Source organism: Episyrphus balteatus, chromosome 3, assembly GCF_945859705.1.
Source record: "Episyrphus balteatus chromosome 3, idEpiBalt1.1, whole genome shotgun sequence".
In the NCBI taxonomy this organism is placed as follows: domain Eukaryota; kingdom Metazoa; phylum Arthropoda; class Insecta; order Diptera; family Syrphidae; genus Episyrphus; species Episyrphus balteatus.
The window spans coordinates 67543082-67562089 of NC_079136.1; the positions used below are offsets into that span (position 1 = coordinate 67543082).

At 28.5% G+C, this 19008-nt stretch overlaps 1 protein-coding gene across 18 annotated transcripts in view; it reads left to right on the forward strand.

Annotated features, from left to right (window-relative positions):
* The window catches only part of LOC129913044 (protein lap4), a 335223-nt gene that overhangs the window by 166042 nt on the left and 150173 nt on the right, over positions 1–19008 (forward strand). For 17 of the 18 annotated variants that reach the window (XM_055991409.1, XM_055991410.1, XM_055991416.1 and 14 more), the window contains one exon: positions 18337–18692. In XM_055991409.1, coding sequence (XP_055847384.1) covers positions 18337–18692 — 356 coding nt within the window. Of the gene's footprint in view, positions 1–17361; positions 17820–18336; positions 18693–19008 lie in introns of all 18 variants that reach the window. The other variant, XM_055991423.1, reaches the window with a different exon arrangement.

Consider the following 19008-nt stretch of genomic DNA (forward strand, 5'->3'; position numbering starts at 1 on the left):
ACTTTCGGAACAGCAATTGGAACCAGCAGCCTTCGGTGGCCTCGTGGAAGCTTGAATATACATACTCTTTAAAAACAAAAACTAATTACATAGTTAGTTGATACAGGTACCGTTTAACATTTGAAGCACAATCTGATATATATTTTTATCGTGGAGATGGAGACAGTGTTTCTACAGGATTTTTTTTCCATACCTCCCTGATTTTTTTTCAAGAAAAACATGATTCACAATTAGTATGAAAATTAAATTAAATTTTCCAATGAAAAATTTTTGTTAAATTTATTTCAAAAATAATAATTGAAAAGCTCCCAAAAAAAACACATTCCATTGGAATTTCATAACATATTAGTCATTATGGTCATTCAATTATGTATCTGATACAAAAATAAATTGCACGACTGGGGTCGCACGTACTTGCTCTTATGCTTAAAGTAACTATAATGTTAAAGCTTTTTATTCAAGAAATTTAAAATTCGATATTTTGAAGAAATTTCATAAGTAGTATAAAAAAATTAAATCTGTTTTTATAATTAATAAAACTCCGTTTTAAAATATCTTAAAAAAAAAAACAAATATGCCATTTTATTTCTCGTATAAAAAGGTATTTTTAGAAAAAAAATTTTGAAAATTGTAGGAGCCGTTTTTTAAAAAAATAATTTTTTATATATAAAATTTTTTTAACATTTTTCAAAAAAAAAGTTGGTATTCCATTTTGAAGAAATAATTAATTTACACATAAAAACTAAATTTCAAAATTTTTCATTGATCCGTTTTCAAAAAATTGATTTTTCAAAAAAAAATTTTGAAATATTTTTTAAAAAACCAAAAATGCGTTTTTTGAAAATTTTCTAAAATTTTAATATTATCTTTACTTACACACTTTTGTATAAAAATTTTCATTTAAATCGGGTTAATTTTGTACGAGATATTCAGAAATGAAAAAAACCGTTCTATGACAGGTACCGTTAATAACGGTACAAAAAATATTTTTTTTATTTAAAAAGTTGGCCCTTATGTGTTGTACTACACACAAAAATTTTAATCAAAATCGTTAGAGCCGTTTTTGAAAAAAATTAACTTTTCTATTTCCGTTATATGGCAGGTACCGTTAGTTTTGGTCATAAAAAAAAAATTTCAATTTCCCCTCTAGGGAATCACCAAAAACTGCTAACTACCAAGTTTGAAGAAAATCACTTCACTCGTTTAGGCTGCAGCTCCAGATAGAGACAGACGGACAGACAGACAGACAGACAGACAGACAGACAGAATTGCCGGACCCACTTTTTTGGCATTCTCCATCATCGTAATGCCATGTAAAATTGTTATCTCGAGTTCGATTTTTTTTACGAATCCTAAACTTGCCCTATAGTACCTATATCGCAAGTAAAAAAGCACTACCTATTATGTACTTATTTAAAAACAAAAAATACATGTATTCAATACTCATCGAAACAGGTGCCTACAATTGTATTTTTATTAGGCAATACTCTTACAATGGAATTTTGTTCCCTATATCTATATTTGTTACGATTTACAAACTTTTTTAATAGATAATGAAACATAGCAAACATTTATATCTGATAACTGAACTAGTCAGCCAAAATAAAAACACAAAAAAAATATGACGCTACTTTGCACAACAACAACAAAATAAAATAAAGGGTTGCTCTTGGCTTTTTGATTGTGACACAGGTATAATTTAATCAGTTTTACTGATAAGAACAAATGCGATAGTGACTTCACCCTTTACTTATTTTTAATAAAAAAAAAAAAAAAAATAAAAACAAACAAAAAATAAAATTTGGTGCACTCGATATATTATTTATATTTTATTTTGTGTGAATGCCTTTATAACCTTGGCCATTTAGCGATGATAGATCTAGATTTATATGTGTTAAGGACAGGTAAAAATATTGACCTTAAAAGATAAACGAATATTAATCAATCAGTAAATACATAGAAAAAAATAATGATAAAATGCACATTGGAATTTTGTACATTTTTTTTTTTTAATGGTAGATGTTTGAATTTCTCGAAAACCTGACCCAAGATTTTCAAACGGTAGCCACCGCAGAACTCAGCACATCCGAATTTCCTAAATTAGGGTGGTCTCCACTCTGTTCCAAAATCGATTACCAAAGTGACTTGGAAGACAATTATATTTCAAATATCCATGGTTCTTATCACAAATGTTTTTTAAGATTTTTTCAACCATTAACGATTACTTTGTTAGGAGTCTAATCGAACTTCAGTTAGATTTCGGTTAGTAAACTTTTAAAAGTAGATGAACTAGACACTTCGGAAAGACTTCTTTAACAGCTTTCTTGCATTTTATAGAGAAATTCGTTAAAGCTTTAAGGGGTTATATCTAGTTACAACTAGTGTGAAAAAACGTTCTTTTTTGTGGATTTTTTGTGAAGAGCCATTTAATTATAATAAACATAAAGAATACATGTACCTACAAATAGCAAATTTATTGTTTTAAAAGAATTCGCTGTGTATTTAAAAAAATATTGGGTTCCGTTGTTTTTGTAGTAGATCTCCTAGACGACCTCAAAAAAAAAAAAAGATGCCTGGCAGTGAGCAAGATATCGCTGATCCAAATCACGTAAAATTAAAAAAAAAAAAAAACCAAAAGATTCATTTCCCGGATAGACGAATGCAGGTAATGAACGAAGGAATAGTCAAAATTTAGATTTTTGACAAAATGGCGGCTTCCCAAAAAAAATAGTTTTTTTTCACGAAAATCTACATTTTAAATTGACTTAAAAAATATAATTATTGTCAAAAACCTTATTCCTTCGTTCATTACCTGACAAAAGTATCTAAGAAAATAGTGTAAAAATTTCAAACCGATTACTCCAGCCGTTTCGGAGAAATTTTGCTCACCGACTTTCAAAACACAGATTCGAGAAAAACGCGTTTAAACGTTTTGGAAACCATGTAAACTTAGTTAAAAAGTCATCATAAACACGTATTTTCCCTAATTACTAATTACTGTATCAACGCGAAATTTTCGGACAACATTCTTTTATATATTTACATATGTACCTAAATTCCAAATACACAAAAAGTATTATTTGATTTTTTTCAAAATTACAACAAGGTATAACCCCTTAATTGATTTTATGCATGTTTTCATGAGGAGATCACTTTAAATTCTTATATGTACTGTACATGCAAATTTTCCAACATCAAAAAAAAAAAAACGTTGGTAAACATGCCATTTCTAAGAATATATTTATCAATACTTAATAACAAAGTTCTAAAAAAAAATCATTAAAAAATGAATTTTTCCAAAAACGTAATTTTAATTATTGTTTTTTAAATCCAAAAATTTGTATTTCGAAAATGTGACTTATTTTTCATTTTATAGTTACATATGAAAGCTTTTGCAAATATATTTTCGATTAAATCTCTTACCAGTAAAATGAAATGAAATGTGTATTCTCTCTTCCTTTATGCTGAGAAATCTTACCGAAGCTTTATTGAAGTTAAAATGGAACTTCTATAAGACTTTATAGAAGCTTAGAATAAGACTTAAATTAATTTCATACTCGAATAATAGAACACGAACCGGGCCACAACAAAAAGAGTGAACACATATTTGAAATCAGCACCCAAATGTAAGAAACAGTTTCCAAAAATAGCTCCACGTTTAACATTTTCATTAAAGTTCATCAAAATATTAAACTTTATTTTTAGAACTATCATTTTTTTTTTCATAAAAAAAAATTAATAAAAATGAAGTTGTTTAACCTTAAAACCAAAACTTCTTTTTTCAATACTTAAAAATTGAGTTCTACTCATACTTCTAAAACCCCTTCCCATTATCTACATCTTCAACAGCCAAATATAACTCAAAACACACAAACAAACAAAATTTTTAATATATAATACAGTCAAATAAGGAGAAAAAAGGGGTAAATCTCGGAATGAATGTTAGTAGAAATTTTTTTTGCTCAATATTTTCCTTTTGCCATTCTATAACATATCTCAAAAGTCTAGAAAAATCTCATGTCCGCTTGTCGCGATTTCAAGGTCAAATCGGGAAATGGAGATTTTCAAAATTAGTAAAAATAGGCTATGGTATTATATACACATATGATACATTATTTCAAGGTATTTTTTAATGCTGATTCCAAAAAATCTAAAATCAAGACAATCTGACGTCTCTGAAAAAAGTTATACCTGTTTTTCATCTGTCAACTCATATTATTATAACAGTTGCAAACTTACTGCCGAAAAACCCTTAAAAGTTATGGTAGATGAACCAAATTTTGCATGAAGATTTTAGAATCCATAATTATTAAAAATCAAAACTATCCATTACAAAAAATATATATACCTACGAAATAATGGTATTTTTTTATGAAGGGGCAAATTTTAGGATATGCACTAAAGAAGATTCTTGTTCATCTTAGGAATAAGTGCTAATAGGCTAATTTTTTCATTTTAATCTTTGTTTGGATATTCTTTAACTACCCTCAAAAATCTAAAAAAAATCTCATGTCCGCAAGTCCTAATTTTCTTGGTTTAAAGATAAGGTGCAGATTTTAAAAAATTGAAAAACTGCACTTCAGATATTTGTGTCAGATCAACATGAATAAGGTGCATTACTTTTCAGGGATGGTCAGACTGACTTGTTTGTGAGTTTTGTTGGAATAAGTGTTAAAAAATACCTTTAAATCATGTCGCTTATGTTGGTATACATATAAAAATTTAAACTTTTCTTATTAAATTTTTAAAATCTGCACCTTATTTTCAACCAAGAAAATTAGGACTTGCGGACATGAGATTTTTTTTAGATTTTTGAGGGTAGTTAAAGAATATCCAAACAAAGATTAAAATGAAAAAATTAGCCTATTAGCACTTATTCCTAAGATGAACAAGAATCTTCTTTAGTGCATATCCTAAAATTTGCCCCTTCATAAAAAAATACCATTATTTCGTAGGTATATATATTTTTTGTAATGGATAGTTTTGATTTTTAATAATTATGGATTCTAAAATCTTCATGCAAAATTTGGTTCATCTACCATAACTTTTAAGGGTTTTTCGGCAGTAAGTTTGCAACTGTTATAATAATATGAGTTGACAGATGAAAAACAGGTATAACTTTTTTCAGAGACGTCAGATTGTCTTGATTTTAGATTTTTTGGAATCAGCATTAAAAAATACCTTGAAATAATGTATCATATGTGTATATAATACCATAGCCTATTTTTGCTAATTTTGAAAATCTCCATTTCGCGATTTGGCCTTGAAATCGCGACAAGCGGACATGAGATTTTTCTAGACTTTTGAGATATGTTATAGAATGACAAAAGGAAGATATTGAGCAAAAAAAATTTCTACTAACATTCATTCCGAGGTTAAACCCTTATTTGACTGGATTAATATTCATTCTTTTTTATCATTGCTTACTGTTTTTTTTTTTAATTCCATATTCCATTTATAAAAGATTAAACAAAAAAAAAATGTAAGCATTTCTTTTTTGCAAATTTTCTTTTTCTCTTGTCATCGCAAATGGTTTGTCTTGTTTATAAAAGTTAATTTACAAAAAAAAAAAAATATAAAATTTTTACATGTTCCATGGCATAATATCTACCCGTTGCAAGTCTCTTTTTTTTATTATTATTTTTCTTATTAACTTTGATCACTGACAATAACAAAGTAGCTTTATCTTTTGAAGTCACTTTAATGGTTTCCGGCGGCAATACACATATAAATCCATTTTGAATTTATGCCTAATTTAATATTATACTGATGTTTGCAAAAAAAAAAAAAAATTGTTACGATTTTACATCAAAGCATTATACATTCAAACAAACTTAGACGAATGTCTAGGTTATACAATAGGCCTAATCAATTATTGATAAAATAAAATCTGTCATGAAGTTTAGTCTAATCCTGATGAATTTTTATCAAAAAAAAAAAAAAAAAAAAAAAAAAAAATCCGGAAACGTGCTAAATTTGAGGGAAAAAAATGTAACGAAATAAAAATGCCTAAATAAAAAAGTTTTGCAAAGATTTTTTTTTTTCTTGATACAATCTTTCATTCGATTCATCTTAAATAATTAATTAATGTCAACTCAATTAATCATCTTGGACGGACTTGGACTTTAATAAACTTTTTTTTTTTTTGAACTTTTAATTTTCGTGTTTGGCAAAACAAAGATTTATGCAAGTTAAGTTAGGGGTTTCTACGAGCAATTAGTTAATAAAAGAAGGACCTGAGGTTATTCGTTTTTTTTTTTGTTGTCCTTAACAAGAATGATTGATTCGTGGAAGTAAAATTTCCACAAAAAGCTTTAAGGAAACAAGTAATAAAGAATTGCTATTTCTATTTTCCATAGTTCGTAATTTTGTCAATTCATTTCTTCATGAATAAATGTAATTTTATTAAGTTAGAAGAAACCACCTCCATCCAACTGAATCCAAAATCAAATAAAATAAACAAGAAAACTATCAAAAGATTTCCTAGAGCAACAGTACAAGAGTACATCATTATCGAAATTGATTTACAAAGTACTAGAACAAAATTTATACATTTTCATCTTTTTGATGAAAGAAAAAGATGACAAATTTTCATAAAAAAAACAAGAAGTTATAACTTAAGAGACACCAAACGATGGCATTGTGGTCACCCTCGCCTCGTTTCAACAAACAAAAAGAGGAGTTCTTGTCTTGAGTTGGCTTGGCTTAAAATTTGGAGCAATCAGCACATTTCATCACACCACAAAAGACAAATGACGATGACGAACATTTTTTTTGGATTTTATAATCGAGATCATTCAAGAGATGGAATCACACTCCTCTGAGAGAAAACGGAAGTTAAAACCACAAGCACATCGACTTTTAATTTTCTGTGCCAAAAAGTGACTTCAAAAATATACTATCTAGCCAGCCAGCAGTAACCACAAAAGAAGAAAAAAAAAGAAATTAAGATTTAATTTGATTTTCAAATGATGTTGGGTTGACCTTTGATGATGATGTTTAAGAGGGGACACGGGGGTGTATGAGTATTATTTTTTTCTGCCCACCCACATTATGCAAAGTTTTATTTCTTTTTTTTTTTTTTTTTTTTTTTTTTTTTGTGAAATTTTCTTAAGAAAAGTGAAACTACAAGTTCAACTGTGAGATGACATTCAACTTATAAAAACTATTTGTGCTCGTAGTCGGTGTAGGTACCTATACCTTTTCTTAATTAAGAAAGCGAATGCATTTGATGCTTGAGGTTTTTTTTTTTTGTTTTTTAATTATAAATTGATGCTGCGGGTAGAGATGTCGGTTCGGAATGACAATGGAATATAGCCATTTTGTGGATAATTTTGTAGTATACTTGACACTGAGGAGAACTTTGGTACTTTAGACTAATCGAATCAATTTACTTTACTTATGAAATTAATTATCTTAAAGATGAAGATGAGTAATGATGGAATGATGTTTATTGGTGTTTATTATAATGATTGATCTATTTGGAATTAATGTTGCTCTTAATAGTTTCTCGTGCGAATATTCATGTAAATTGAAGATGAGTTTTTTTTTGTCATGTAATTGGCAGTTTTGTCTCTATGCATTTGTTAGTCACAGCTGCTGGCAAAATTAGTGAAATTTGTCAGATTATTTATTTTTTTTTTATTTTAAACAAGTTTTTGGGTTCTGATTTTGTGATTAAGTATTTGGAGTATTTTTTTGGTCCAATTTGTTGTAACGGCATTGATTTGTAAAATTATGAAGTTTAGTCAGAACAGATGGATATAACCCACATTAAATTTTTTTTCAATTTTCAAATTTTGTTTACGTTTTCATCTTCATAAATGAGGTGGCCTAAAATGGTCCACCAAAGTAAAATGGCCCCCTTGCTAGAATTCTTAGAATCGAACAGAATCGAAAACTAAAACAAATTATTAGAGAGCCCGGCCGAACAGCTCTGATTTTGATGATCTTTTTTTTCAAACGTCGGTAATTAAAAATACTTTAAAGTCTATAGGTTAAAAATTGCCGATGTTGCCGTATTGTTTTTTTTTTTAATTAAAATTAAATTTTTTTTGAACAAAACCATTTTGTTTGCTTAAATTTCATAAAATAAATTATACCAAAAGATTCTCTAAGTAATTTAAGGAAAAAATATATATGGAAGTAAAAGACAATCTTCCATCGTTTAAGCTATAAATGCAATTTTCTCACAAACTGACTTCAAACACAAAAAAAATATTTTGAACACAACGGCAACACCTACAGTATTAAAAAAACACATTTTAAAAAAGCCAAAAGCTCATTCCTATCTATAAAATTTAAATCCACCAAATTTGATGAATAGTTTTTGAAAAAATGGTCCTTAAACTTAGAATTAAAAAAAAAAAACAATGTTATTAAAAAAATTTAAATGACTTTTTTTCAAACTTTTTCGTAATAATATATGAATTTATTTTTAAAAATATTTTGGCCATAGATATGATCAGTTCAATTCCGAAAAAGAAATGGTATAATATACTTATATGATAGTTTTGAAAAAAAAATTTAAAATTACTCCAATTTCATTGGATTTTTCGATTAAAACTGAATTTTTGCATTGAAATAATTGATTTAATCAAAGACTTTGGCAAATAAGAACATTAAACTTTTGCTATTTTACTTTCAACAATTAGGGCTATTGAATTAAGAAAAAAATAACTTTATATTTAAATGTTGAACTTAAAAAAAATTTGTTAATTTTTTTTTCAAAACTTCTTTAGTTCTTTGAAAATGAAATACTTTTTAATTTTTTTCATAAATTGTAATACATATTGACATTTTTTTTATAATTTCAAATAATAATAAATGTGACCTAAATATTTGAAAAATAAATGCATTTTATGTTACGAAAAAGTTTTAAAAAATCATGTTAAAACTTTTTCAATCATTTTTTTTAATCTGAGTTTCATTACCATTTTTTCAAAAACCATTTCCTGAATTTACTTAATTTTAATTTTACAAATATGAATAAGCTTCCAGCTTTTTAAAAATGTATATTTAAATATTGTACTGTATTGTATTGTTCAAATATTTTTTTTTGTTTGAAGTCAATTTGTGAGAAAATTGTATTTATCGCCTAAAGGATGGAAGATTGTCCTTCGTTCCCATATAATTGTTTTCCTTTAATTGCCTAGACAATCTTTTGGCATTAATAAATTTATGAAATTTAAGCAAAATTTTTGGAAAAATTTTTTTTTTGTTCACAAAAATCTTCAATTAAATTTAAAAAATCAAAACGGCAACAGCGGCAAACTTTAATCTATAGACTTTTAAGTATTTTTAATTACCGAAGTTTGAAAAAAAGATCATCAAAATCAGAGCTGTTTGGACGGGTTCCCTAATATTGAAACACAGAAGTTTTTTTGAATACAATTACTTCAAGCCATTATTTCAAATATGACAGTTTTAAAAAAAAGTAGAACCACCAAAAATTTTGTGAAATTTTTTTGACAAAAAATTCTACGAAAAATATTGAATTTTAAAGAAAGCAGTTAATATACGTATCTAAGCCTGAAGTATTTCTTATTAACCTATTACTGCCCTCTGCACTTGTTTGAGTACAGTTGAAAAATTCTATTTCAATACAGTCAGAGTTGGTATAATTTTCAAAAAAAAAAAAAAAAAATTAAAAACATGAAAAATTAATATAAGTTATTTTGTATAGCAATCTCAATATGAGTGGAGACTGAAAACTGTTTTCAAAATGTTTAATAAAAAAAGTAACAAAAAGACAATTCCTACAATAATTTTTTTTTGTTGGGCTTAAATAGATTCTATACAACAAATTTGGCCTAGAACTATTTAAGGTTTTTTTTTTCGGAACTAATGCTCAGATTTGATTAGTGAAATTTGAAGAAGTTTTGAAAATTAAATAGGTTTCAGAACTTTTTTTACTTTTAAAGCAAAAAAAAATGTGGGAGTTATTGATTGACCATTAAAAAGTATGTATATAACATATTAGTTTAAATGTTATTATTTATTTTTCTTTCAAGAAATGGGGCATTTTCCTTAGGTTGCACTTCAGGCTAATAAAAAAAAAAATTTGAAACGCTATTACCTAATGGTACCTGTCATATTACCGTTTTTTGATTTCTGAATTTCTTAATTCTAAATTTCTCGTTAGGTATTTAGCCGAACTTGTTTTTACAGAAATGTTTAGAAAAAAATTTCAAAAATCATATTTTTGGATTTTTAAAGTAAGTTTAAGTTTTTTTTTTGTAAAATCAATTTTTTGAAAATGAGTTGATGAATTTTTTTTAAACTTCGATTGCAACTATTGTTGATTAATATTTTCTACAAAATTCTTAATTTATAAGATTTTAATATACAAATAAATATATTCCTAAAAAAATGACTAACGATTTTCAAGATTTCTTGGTTTGAGCGATTAAAGTATTTTCAGTCAAAACAAACAGATTGCATAAAAATCTCATTTTCGAAAAAATTGGAGTTACCGAAGACATGAATGTTATACCCCGGCATCGGGCATATTTCTTTCTGCCCATTGTTGGTTAATAATTTGTTTCATGAACCTTCCAAAAAAATCACCCCCGTGCTTGAAGAGTTCTGTAGCAGACAATTTTTATCGGTGGTTTTGCTGTTTGTGAGTTCTTGGCCTGCCTCTGTTAAGGAATGATCTCCAAAAAGCAGGTTCTGTAAATTACTTTGAATTCCCTTTATGTTTGGTAAATGTTACCTTCAATGTTTCGAAGGGTTTGTATTAATTATGCCTCAGACTGTAGTCTGATTTTTTTTTTATATTCTATCAATAGAACAATTTATCCACAAAATAAAACACAGAAACTCAAATCTATGTATATGTCCATAGAATAATAATAATTAACATTCATCACCACCAGAGCCTGAAGTAAATATTTTAAGGATGCTGATACAAAAAAAAAAAAAAAATAATTCCACTCAAAAATGCGACCTACTCGTAAATGTTGATGGTTGGGGATGTGAATTATCAGAACTTGTAGGTGCTGGACTTCTTTTTATAATATGAACTTACTTCTGAGGCGTAAAATAAAAAATAAATACAGGAGCGTTTTTAAAAATAAACAAAAGTTAAGCGTTTGAAAATTTTAAACAAAAAGCTCAATTTTATTTTAGTTTAACAGTTTTGGAAAACTGAAAAAGTCGTTATTCTAAGATTTTTAAGGAATTGGAATAATTTTAGAATTTTTATTTGATGGCCAATTCTAAACATTTCAATACGAACTTTTGTATTATTTTTTTTTTTAAGATTTAGTTATGGGCCCAATTAGCTATAAATACGGCTCTGTGATAATTGTATAACTTACCACAAAACCAACCATAGATGAACGAAATATCTTTATTTTTTTTTTCAAACAAAGTTACTTAATAAATACCCTAGTAAATGGCGAGCAAAAACAGCGGAAAAGATACACTTCCGTCCGCCATCCTGCCGACATCAATGACTTTGATGCGGTAAACGGAAGAACCAACACTCCCATTACTAAAAAAAAGTAGACGGGGGAGAACGAAATTTTGTATCTTTTCTTCAGATCGAATTTTGTGTGAAATACAAAAAAAACGAAAAAAAATCGAACCAGATATATAAATCGGAAATGGAAAAATATAAAAATATATTGGCGAACAAATTTTATGACTTTGGATAGGGGAAAATAAAAAACGTTACGTTTGTCCTCGCTCGCTATCTGTACGCTTCTGGGGGTAAAGGTACACACGGATATATACAAAAAACAAATATAAGGTAAAGCTATATCTTTTCATAGCCTTTTTTGCACCTTAGAAAAGAGGATGTTAAGCAAACGCTACTAGTTTCCTTGCGAATTTTATACGAAGAAATGATAGGGAAAAGGAGAGAAATCAATGAAGAAATAGGAAAAGCAGCATACGTTCTGGAAGAGAAAACAATAACGGTGCCAATATTTGGTGAATGAGCCGTTAAAAGGTGTTTTTGTTTTGTTTTGTTGTTATTGTTGTTTTTTATTCTTCTCTTTTAGCAAAAAAAAAAAAACACAATGAATGTATTTGAAGATTGGGAGGGTTGTGAAAAGTCTGATGTGCAACAAGGATGTTTTTTTCTTCTAATATTTATGAACTTTTAAAGATCTCATCATGTAAGCTGAAAGGGTAAAAAAAAATACACCCCTATATTCAATAGATAATAGAATTTTTACAGCTCAAAGGTATCAATAGAACAGAAGGTATAGCCTAGTCAACCATATATTCGGTTATAGATAGGGAAGGATTTACCTTTATACGGTTAAAAAGAGTAGGTAGAGAGAGAATTTCTCCTAGGGCATTATTTTGATATTTATAGATAAAATTTGTTTTGAAATGTTCTTTCTAAGTGTTTAGATTTATTGTAATTCAATTTGAATTGATACGTAATACCTTAGATTAGGTTCTTGTTTTGTTTTTATAGAAGATATTAAAGGAACATAAAATAGGTAGATAAATCGAATAAAAGAAAAACATATTTCTACTCAGAGAACAACAAAATAGATTAAACTCTAAATTCTAACTCCCTAGGATAATAGAGACCCAATTAAATAAGTCGCATAAAAGCTTATTTAAACATAAAAGGATCTTATCTTAAAAAAAAAACAGCCCTTTGCTCAAAACAAATCATAAAAACTAATTTTTGCTGAACACTTTCAAATAGACACCCAACTTCCTCAACAGGTTAATTATTAAAATAATTGATAGTCAATATGACAACCGAAATTTTTCCTACATTTTGGTAGTCAATATTAAAATTTTTCGTTAAAGGAATTGAAAAATCGGTTGTCATATTGACTATCGCACCAGTCAATATGACGACTTTTTGTAGTTAACATGGCAATTTTCATAGTAAATATGACAATTTCATTCAATTCAATTTGGTGGGCTACAGGTCTTTTCTTATTTTCCTACTTGCATCAGTCGACGTTTCAGGTATGAATAGGTTTCAGGACTCTATAAATAAAATTTCTTAAAATAACAAATAAATAGATACTAAAAATCTATACTTACAATATTAAAAAATTAAACCTCTTAAGTTGTCTTAACAATCGTTAAATCAGCTTGTCTCTTTTTTTATATGGTAAAAAAAATGGTAAAAAGCGCGCGCTTTTTAACATTTTCCAAACCCTTTTTTAATTTATTGCAGAATTCTGTAAAATCATCTTTTTGAAAATTTGTCATTTTTTAAATGCGTATTAGGTAATTTTTGTTTTATAAATGATTAAATTTGAAAATTTTAAGAAAAGGTTTAATATAAAACATTTCCGAAAATAATTAAAAATTTATTAATTTATCAAATAAAGATTAATGTTCAAAAATTTGAATAAGAAAAGGAACATTTTGTATCAAACAACATCGATTCCAATTAGTTTACATATTTTATTTGAAAGAAAGTCAGTATATTTAATTCAAACAATATTTGCGACACTTAAATAAAAAAAAATAGGAAAGTACCAATGTTGAATTACATTAATGAGGTGTATTTTTCTTTAGCCAGTGTATATGCTATAAAAAAAAAACAGAATTGGCAGAATTTTTTTGTTCAAATATAATGCTGGTAGAATTTTGAAAAGCAGAATTTTAAAAAGCAGAATTTTGAAAAACAGAGTAGAAAAAAAGCAGAATTTTCAAAAACAGAATTTTCGCTAAAAAAGGCAGAATTTTGAAGCCAGAATTTTGACCCGATCCCGGTAAAATATCTTAAAACTCAATAGCAGAAGTCTTGAAAAAAAACGTTTCGTATCATTGAAATTTCAAATATTAAAACTTAATTATTTTATTTGATAAGAAATTCAAAAAATTTTTGTTTGAATTACACAAACAAATCTTATCTAAAAATTCATGTTAAATAAGAGGCAAAATTTAACTAGGTATAAATACTGCTAAGTCCTTCATAATCTGACCTTCATTTAACATTATAATCTTTATCTAAAATGTGTTACATTTCTAGTAACATCCTTTTACTATAATGTTTTTTTGTCTGTAATATGTCTATGTTTTTGAAATCTGGCCTTTGTCCTTCGTCTATACAATGCAAAGCTGTTTTTTGCGAATGTCCACTATTTATATCTGATCTATGACCAGTGATTCTATTCTTAAGTTCCTGCATTGAAGTACCCATCCACTTTATTTTATAAACAATGCTTGACCGGCGGCGATTGTCATATTTACTAAGGTTGTTTTTACTTGCGATATAGGTACTATATATCAAATTATGCATTCGTACAAAAAAAAAAAAAGTTGAGATAACATTTTTCCATGACATTCCGTTGGTAGAGAATGCCAAAAAAGTGGGTCCCGGAAGTCCGTCTGTCTGTCTGTCTGTATAAGGAGCTGCAGCCTAAACGGATGGACCGATTAATGTCAAACTTGTTATGTAGCGTTATTTGGCGACTCTCCAGAGGGGTTTTTGGAATTAATTTTTTTGGACCAAAAATAACGGTACTTGTCATACACCGATTTTAGTTAAATTGAAATATCTCAAAAACGGCTCCAACGATTTTGTTTAAAAAATTCAAATGAGGAAGCATTTATACAATTTAAATGTAAACCAAAAAAACAAATTGCCAAAAAAATAATTTTTGGATTTAAAAAAAATTTTTTTTTTTGAAAAATCAAATTTTCGAAAACGTGACATTGAATTTTTTTGAAATTTGGTTGTTGATTAGTGATTTCTACAAAATGGCATACCAATTTTATTTTAAAACATTTTTTCCAAACAAATATTTATAAAAAATTTATTTTTTTTTTAAAACAGCTCTAACGATTTTGAAAATTTTTTCAACCGATCCTATAGTGAATTTCAGCCAAGAATGTCCTGCGAATCAGCTTTTTCACACTTATTTCACTGTCTTGCAAATTGAATTCACCCTTTTGCAAATAAAATTCATTGATTTGCAAATCAAATTCATCTCTTACAAAAGTATTGGCATTTTTTCAGCGGATGCTTTATATTGTCGTAGGTATACCGTATGGTAGACCTATGATCGGTTGCATAGGTTGAAATGAATTTTATCATTAAATTGAAAAACATACAGCTGCTCAGAAGTAGAACTTTTCGTAGCCACAAAACTGAAAATTTAAAGGTGTAATGTAACCAAAAAATTGTCTGCTTAAAACAGCGAATCATCAATCTATACTTGTTTAGCTAAATTTCTCATCTTAAGTACCTATTCATTCTTTCGATAATATTGCCCTTATCCCAACTGAGCACGGTTTCACAAATTTGTCAACTCACCTTTTATCCCTTCTTCCCAATGGCATGACAACCAAACGAAAAACTGCTTCCTTGTAATTTATTGGCTTTCCTTCCAATTCTAAGTGGAACAATTCCTTAAATTAAACATCATTTCATCAGCAAACATCCTCATCTTCACTATATTCTTAGTTGAATTTTTAAAATCAGTTTCAGAAGCGAAAGCTTGAATTAATTTTTTCCACAAACGCAAAAACCTCCTTAATGGGTATGGGAATTTAATTCTAATTTCTTAAAAAATGTTTGCTTTCCTGGAAATATTTTATACATTTTTTTATAAAATCAAACAAAAATTAAATTTTAAATGCAAATAAGTTTTATTATTTCATGTAATTGCCTCACTACACCCACGAACTCTTTAATACCAAGTCATAAAAAAACTTTCTCCCACAAATTATTAACATTCAGAACTTACTCATCTCATTTCATTACATTTGTATAGGTAACATTATTATATAAAAAAACACATATACTCGTATACCCATTTTTACACCCAAAATGATTATAACATCAGTAAAAGAAAAAAAAAAAAAAAAACATGCTTCCCAAAGAACATCCATCTCTACCACAGAAAAAGACGACTATAATATAGTTGTTCATCATTTATTCTCATCTCATAAACTCATTTTTATGTCAAACAACATCATGTTCCATGGATGTCCTTTAGCTCTCTCTTATTCCATTTTTATGTCAAATTGCAATCCTTATTGAAGCATTAGAGCAATGACTATAAATCAGGAGTGTATTATATTTGTATACGAAGTATGTTCGAATAACAGGTGGGATATATTTTTGGGGCCCCAAACTTTCATTTTATTTATTAAAAATGTTTATTTTTATTTCTTAATAGTTAGATAGCAAAATAAGAGGTTAATTAATTTGTTTCACCTTCAAATTAAACATCAGATAAAGGAATCGATGTTTTCTAAAGTTTTTTACAATATTTTAATTTCAAATTTTTTTTTAAAGGATACATATCGATAGGAAATTCAATTATCTTAATAAAAATTTTCAAATTCAGCTTGCTTTTCAAGTTATAGGCAAAAACTCAAAAAACTAACAAAAAGAGTCCAAAATATTGATCGTTACAAAAATGCTAATATCTTTATAATTTATCCATAGATTTTGAAGAAAATTATCTTGTTATCTTTGTCAAATAAAACTATGAAGTCTCTAATGATTTTGATTTTTATCTTTCAGAAAGAAATTTTTTTTTTTGCAAAAATTTTCTTTAAAAAATCGATTTTTCTAAATATTTTGATACATTGCACTTAAAAATCTCGAGTGACGCAGAAAAGTTGTTCTAGTGTTTCTAGCTTATTTATTCAGCTTTCAAGTTCCGGTTTTTCTGTTCAGATTGATCGTTTAATACTCAAGATATAACCCGAATCCTATGTATCTATGCTGAGAAAAATAACGACAAAAAACTTTGAAAAATCATATCTCGAAAACCTATTAATAAACATTTTTTTAGATAAGATTTTTGAGTTTTCTGGACTCAAACCTATACGAAAAAAAATTTACTGATTATTCTTTGAATTTCGTTAGTAGACCTATGAAATTATTTATGAATGCCTCAAATACCATCAGATGATGCTAAATGAGTTCATTCAAATATTTTGTGTTAAAGGGTGTTTTTTTTAGGCCCCTTTCGTATGAAATCCGGCATTTTAAATGTCATCAGAGTGAGAAGATTTTTTTACACAATATGGTATGTTCTAATGTTGTCACAAAAAAAGTTCCCTTCCGTTGTCACAAATCTTTTCAGACATGATTCACATTGCAATATAAGAGAAAATGAAGACACCACAAAATATAAAGAAAAAAATGTATACAAGAAAAGAGAACACAATTTAAATTGCAATTTCATGAGTTTTAAACGAAGTTTTCCCATTTGCCAACGAGTTAATCTTTTCTCACATGAAAAACCAAAAAATGTCGATTCCAATAAAAGGAGCAGTATTTATGTCTTCAAAGAGGGACCTGGCTCCTAAAACTATGTGATAGAATTCCAATTGCACTTTACCTTAACCTCGACTCGGAAAAAAAGGATCAATTTTTTTATGTGTGTGTAATTTTTTTTTTTTTAGTTTAGGTTCAAATATCACAAGTTGTGTGTGGAAAATAAAAATGGTGTAAGAAAACCACACACAAACAATTTCGTGCCAAAGGATAATTCCCAGTAAAAAAAAATAAAAGTAAATTAAAACCGACAAAAAAAAAAGGAGCAAAACTCACAGAAAGGATAACACTAAAACAATGTTTAGCGTAAAGCTAAAAGTCAAAGAAGGCACCAATTCTCTGCCTCGTTCAAGTGGGCAGTCCTCGTTGTTCACACGAGGTAATCAGAGTAGGTCAACATTTTATGGCAGCAACGGAGCAGGAGGAGGAGGAGATGGGAGAAATAGTCCCTCGTTAGCAACCGGAAGTCTACGCAGTTCTCTGTCATCCGGTCGAAGTCCTAACAATTCGCTAAAGAGAAAGGATAAAAAAGTTCGAATAATCACAACGTACTCTGGTTCTGGATCGAACAGGGATACAAATTACGGTGAGCGAGAGCAAGCGAGTGACCTGAGAGAATCAGGTTTTCAAAAAAAAAAAAGGACACCATCACCGCGCGTACCCAAGTTTACACACAGTTATATCATTGGTTATCCTCTAGTCCTAGTAGTGTCCTAGTGGTATAAGGAAACAAAAGTTCCTTCTTCCATCCTGGTGCATCACAAGGGGATGGTTCTATGTTTTTTTTTTTTTCTTGCCTTTGGTTTTGATTAATTTTTGATGTATCCATGGCCCTATGGTAACGGTGGTGGCTGGCTGCTTGGCTTTGTCCTTTTATAACTGTAATTACATTTCGTGACTTGAATACAAGATGCAAGGTCGGTCGCACGGTCATTGTTGTTGGTATTTATTTCTTGCAACATGCAATAACCAGCAACTAGTTTTTTTTTACCTTCTTTCTTTCTTATTCTTTTCTATCTCTAAAGGTCCTTTGTGTATATAAAACCCTACTTGTAGCTTCTTTTTTATTAATTGTGGTCATTGTTTATTATATATCCTTTCAGATGCCCCAGATGGTGTTACAGAACTGCGAACAGAGCAATATGAGATTCATATTGAACGAACAGCAGCTGGATTGGGGTTGAGTATAGCCGGTGGCAAGGGTTCAACTCCTTTTAAAGGTAACGATGAAGGTATATTCATTTCACGTGTTACAGAAGGTGGGCCAGCTGATTTGTCTGGCTTGAAGGTGGGTGATAAAGTTATCAAAGTTAATGGTAGATCTGTGGAGAATGCTGATCATTATTTGGCTGTGCAAGTGTTGAAAGCTTGCGGTACTGTATTGGTATTGGTTGTGCAACGTGAGGTAACTCGACTGATAGGTCATCCGATATTCAGCGAAGATGGCTCATTATCACAGGTAAGTTATTGGATTATATATTTTTGGGTTATGGTATGGTTTTTTTTTTTTTTTGGGAAAGAGAAGTGGAATGTTGTCAGTGCGTTATTTGTTGAATATAATATATTTTTTTTTTTACTGAAAAAAAGAGTTTCCATGGAAGGAACTGGATCTGAAATTTATAAGAAGCAAAAAGAATTGGTGAAATCTTCTACCAATATTTGGAGAAGCATTCCAACGATACTTTCTCCATTGGTAACCATCTGGGTGTAACCTGTGCTTTAGTTAAGCATGGTAAGATTCTCCATCGCCCTTTTCGTTTGACGATGCCCATGGG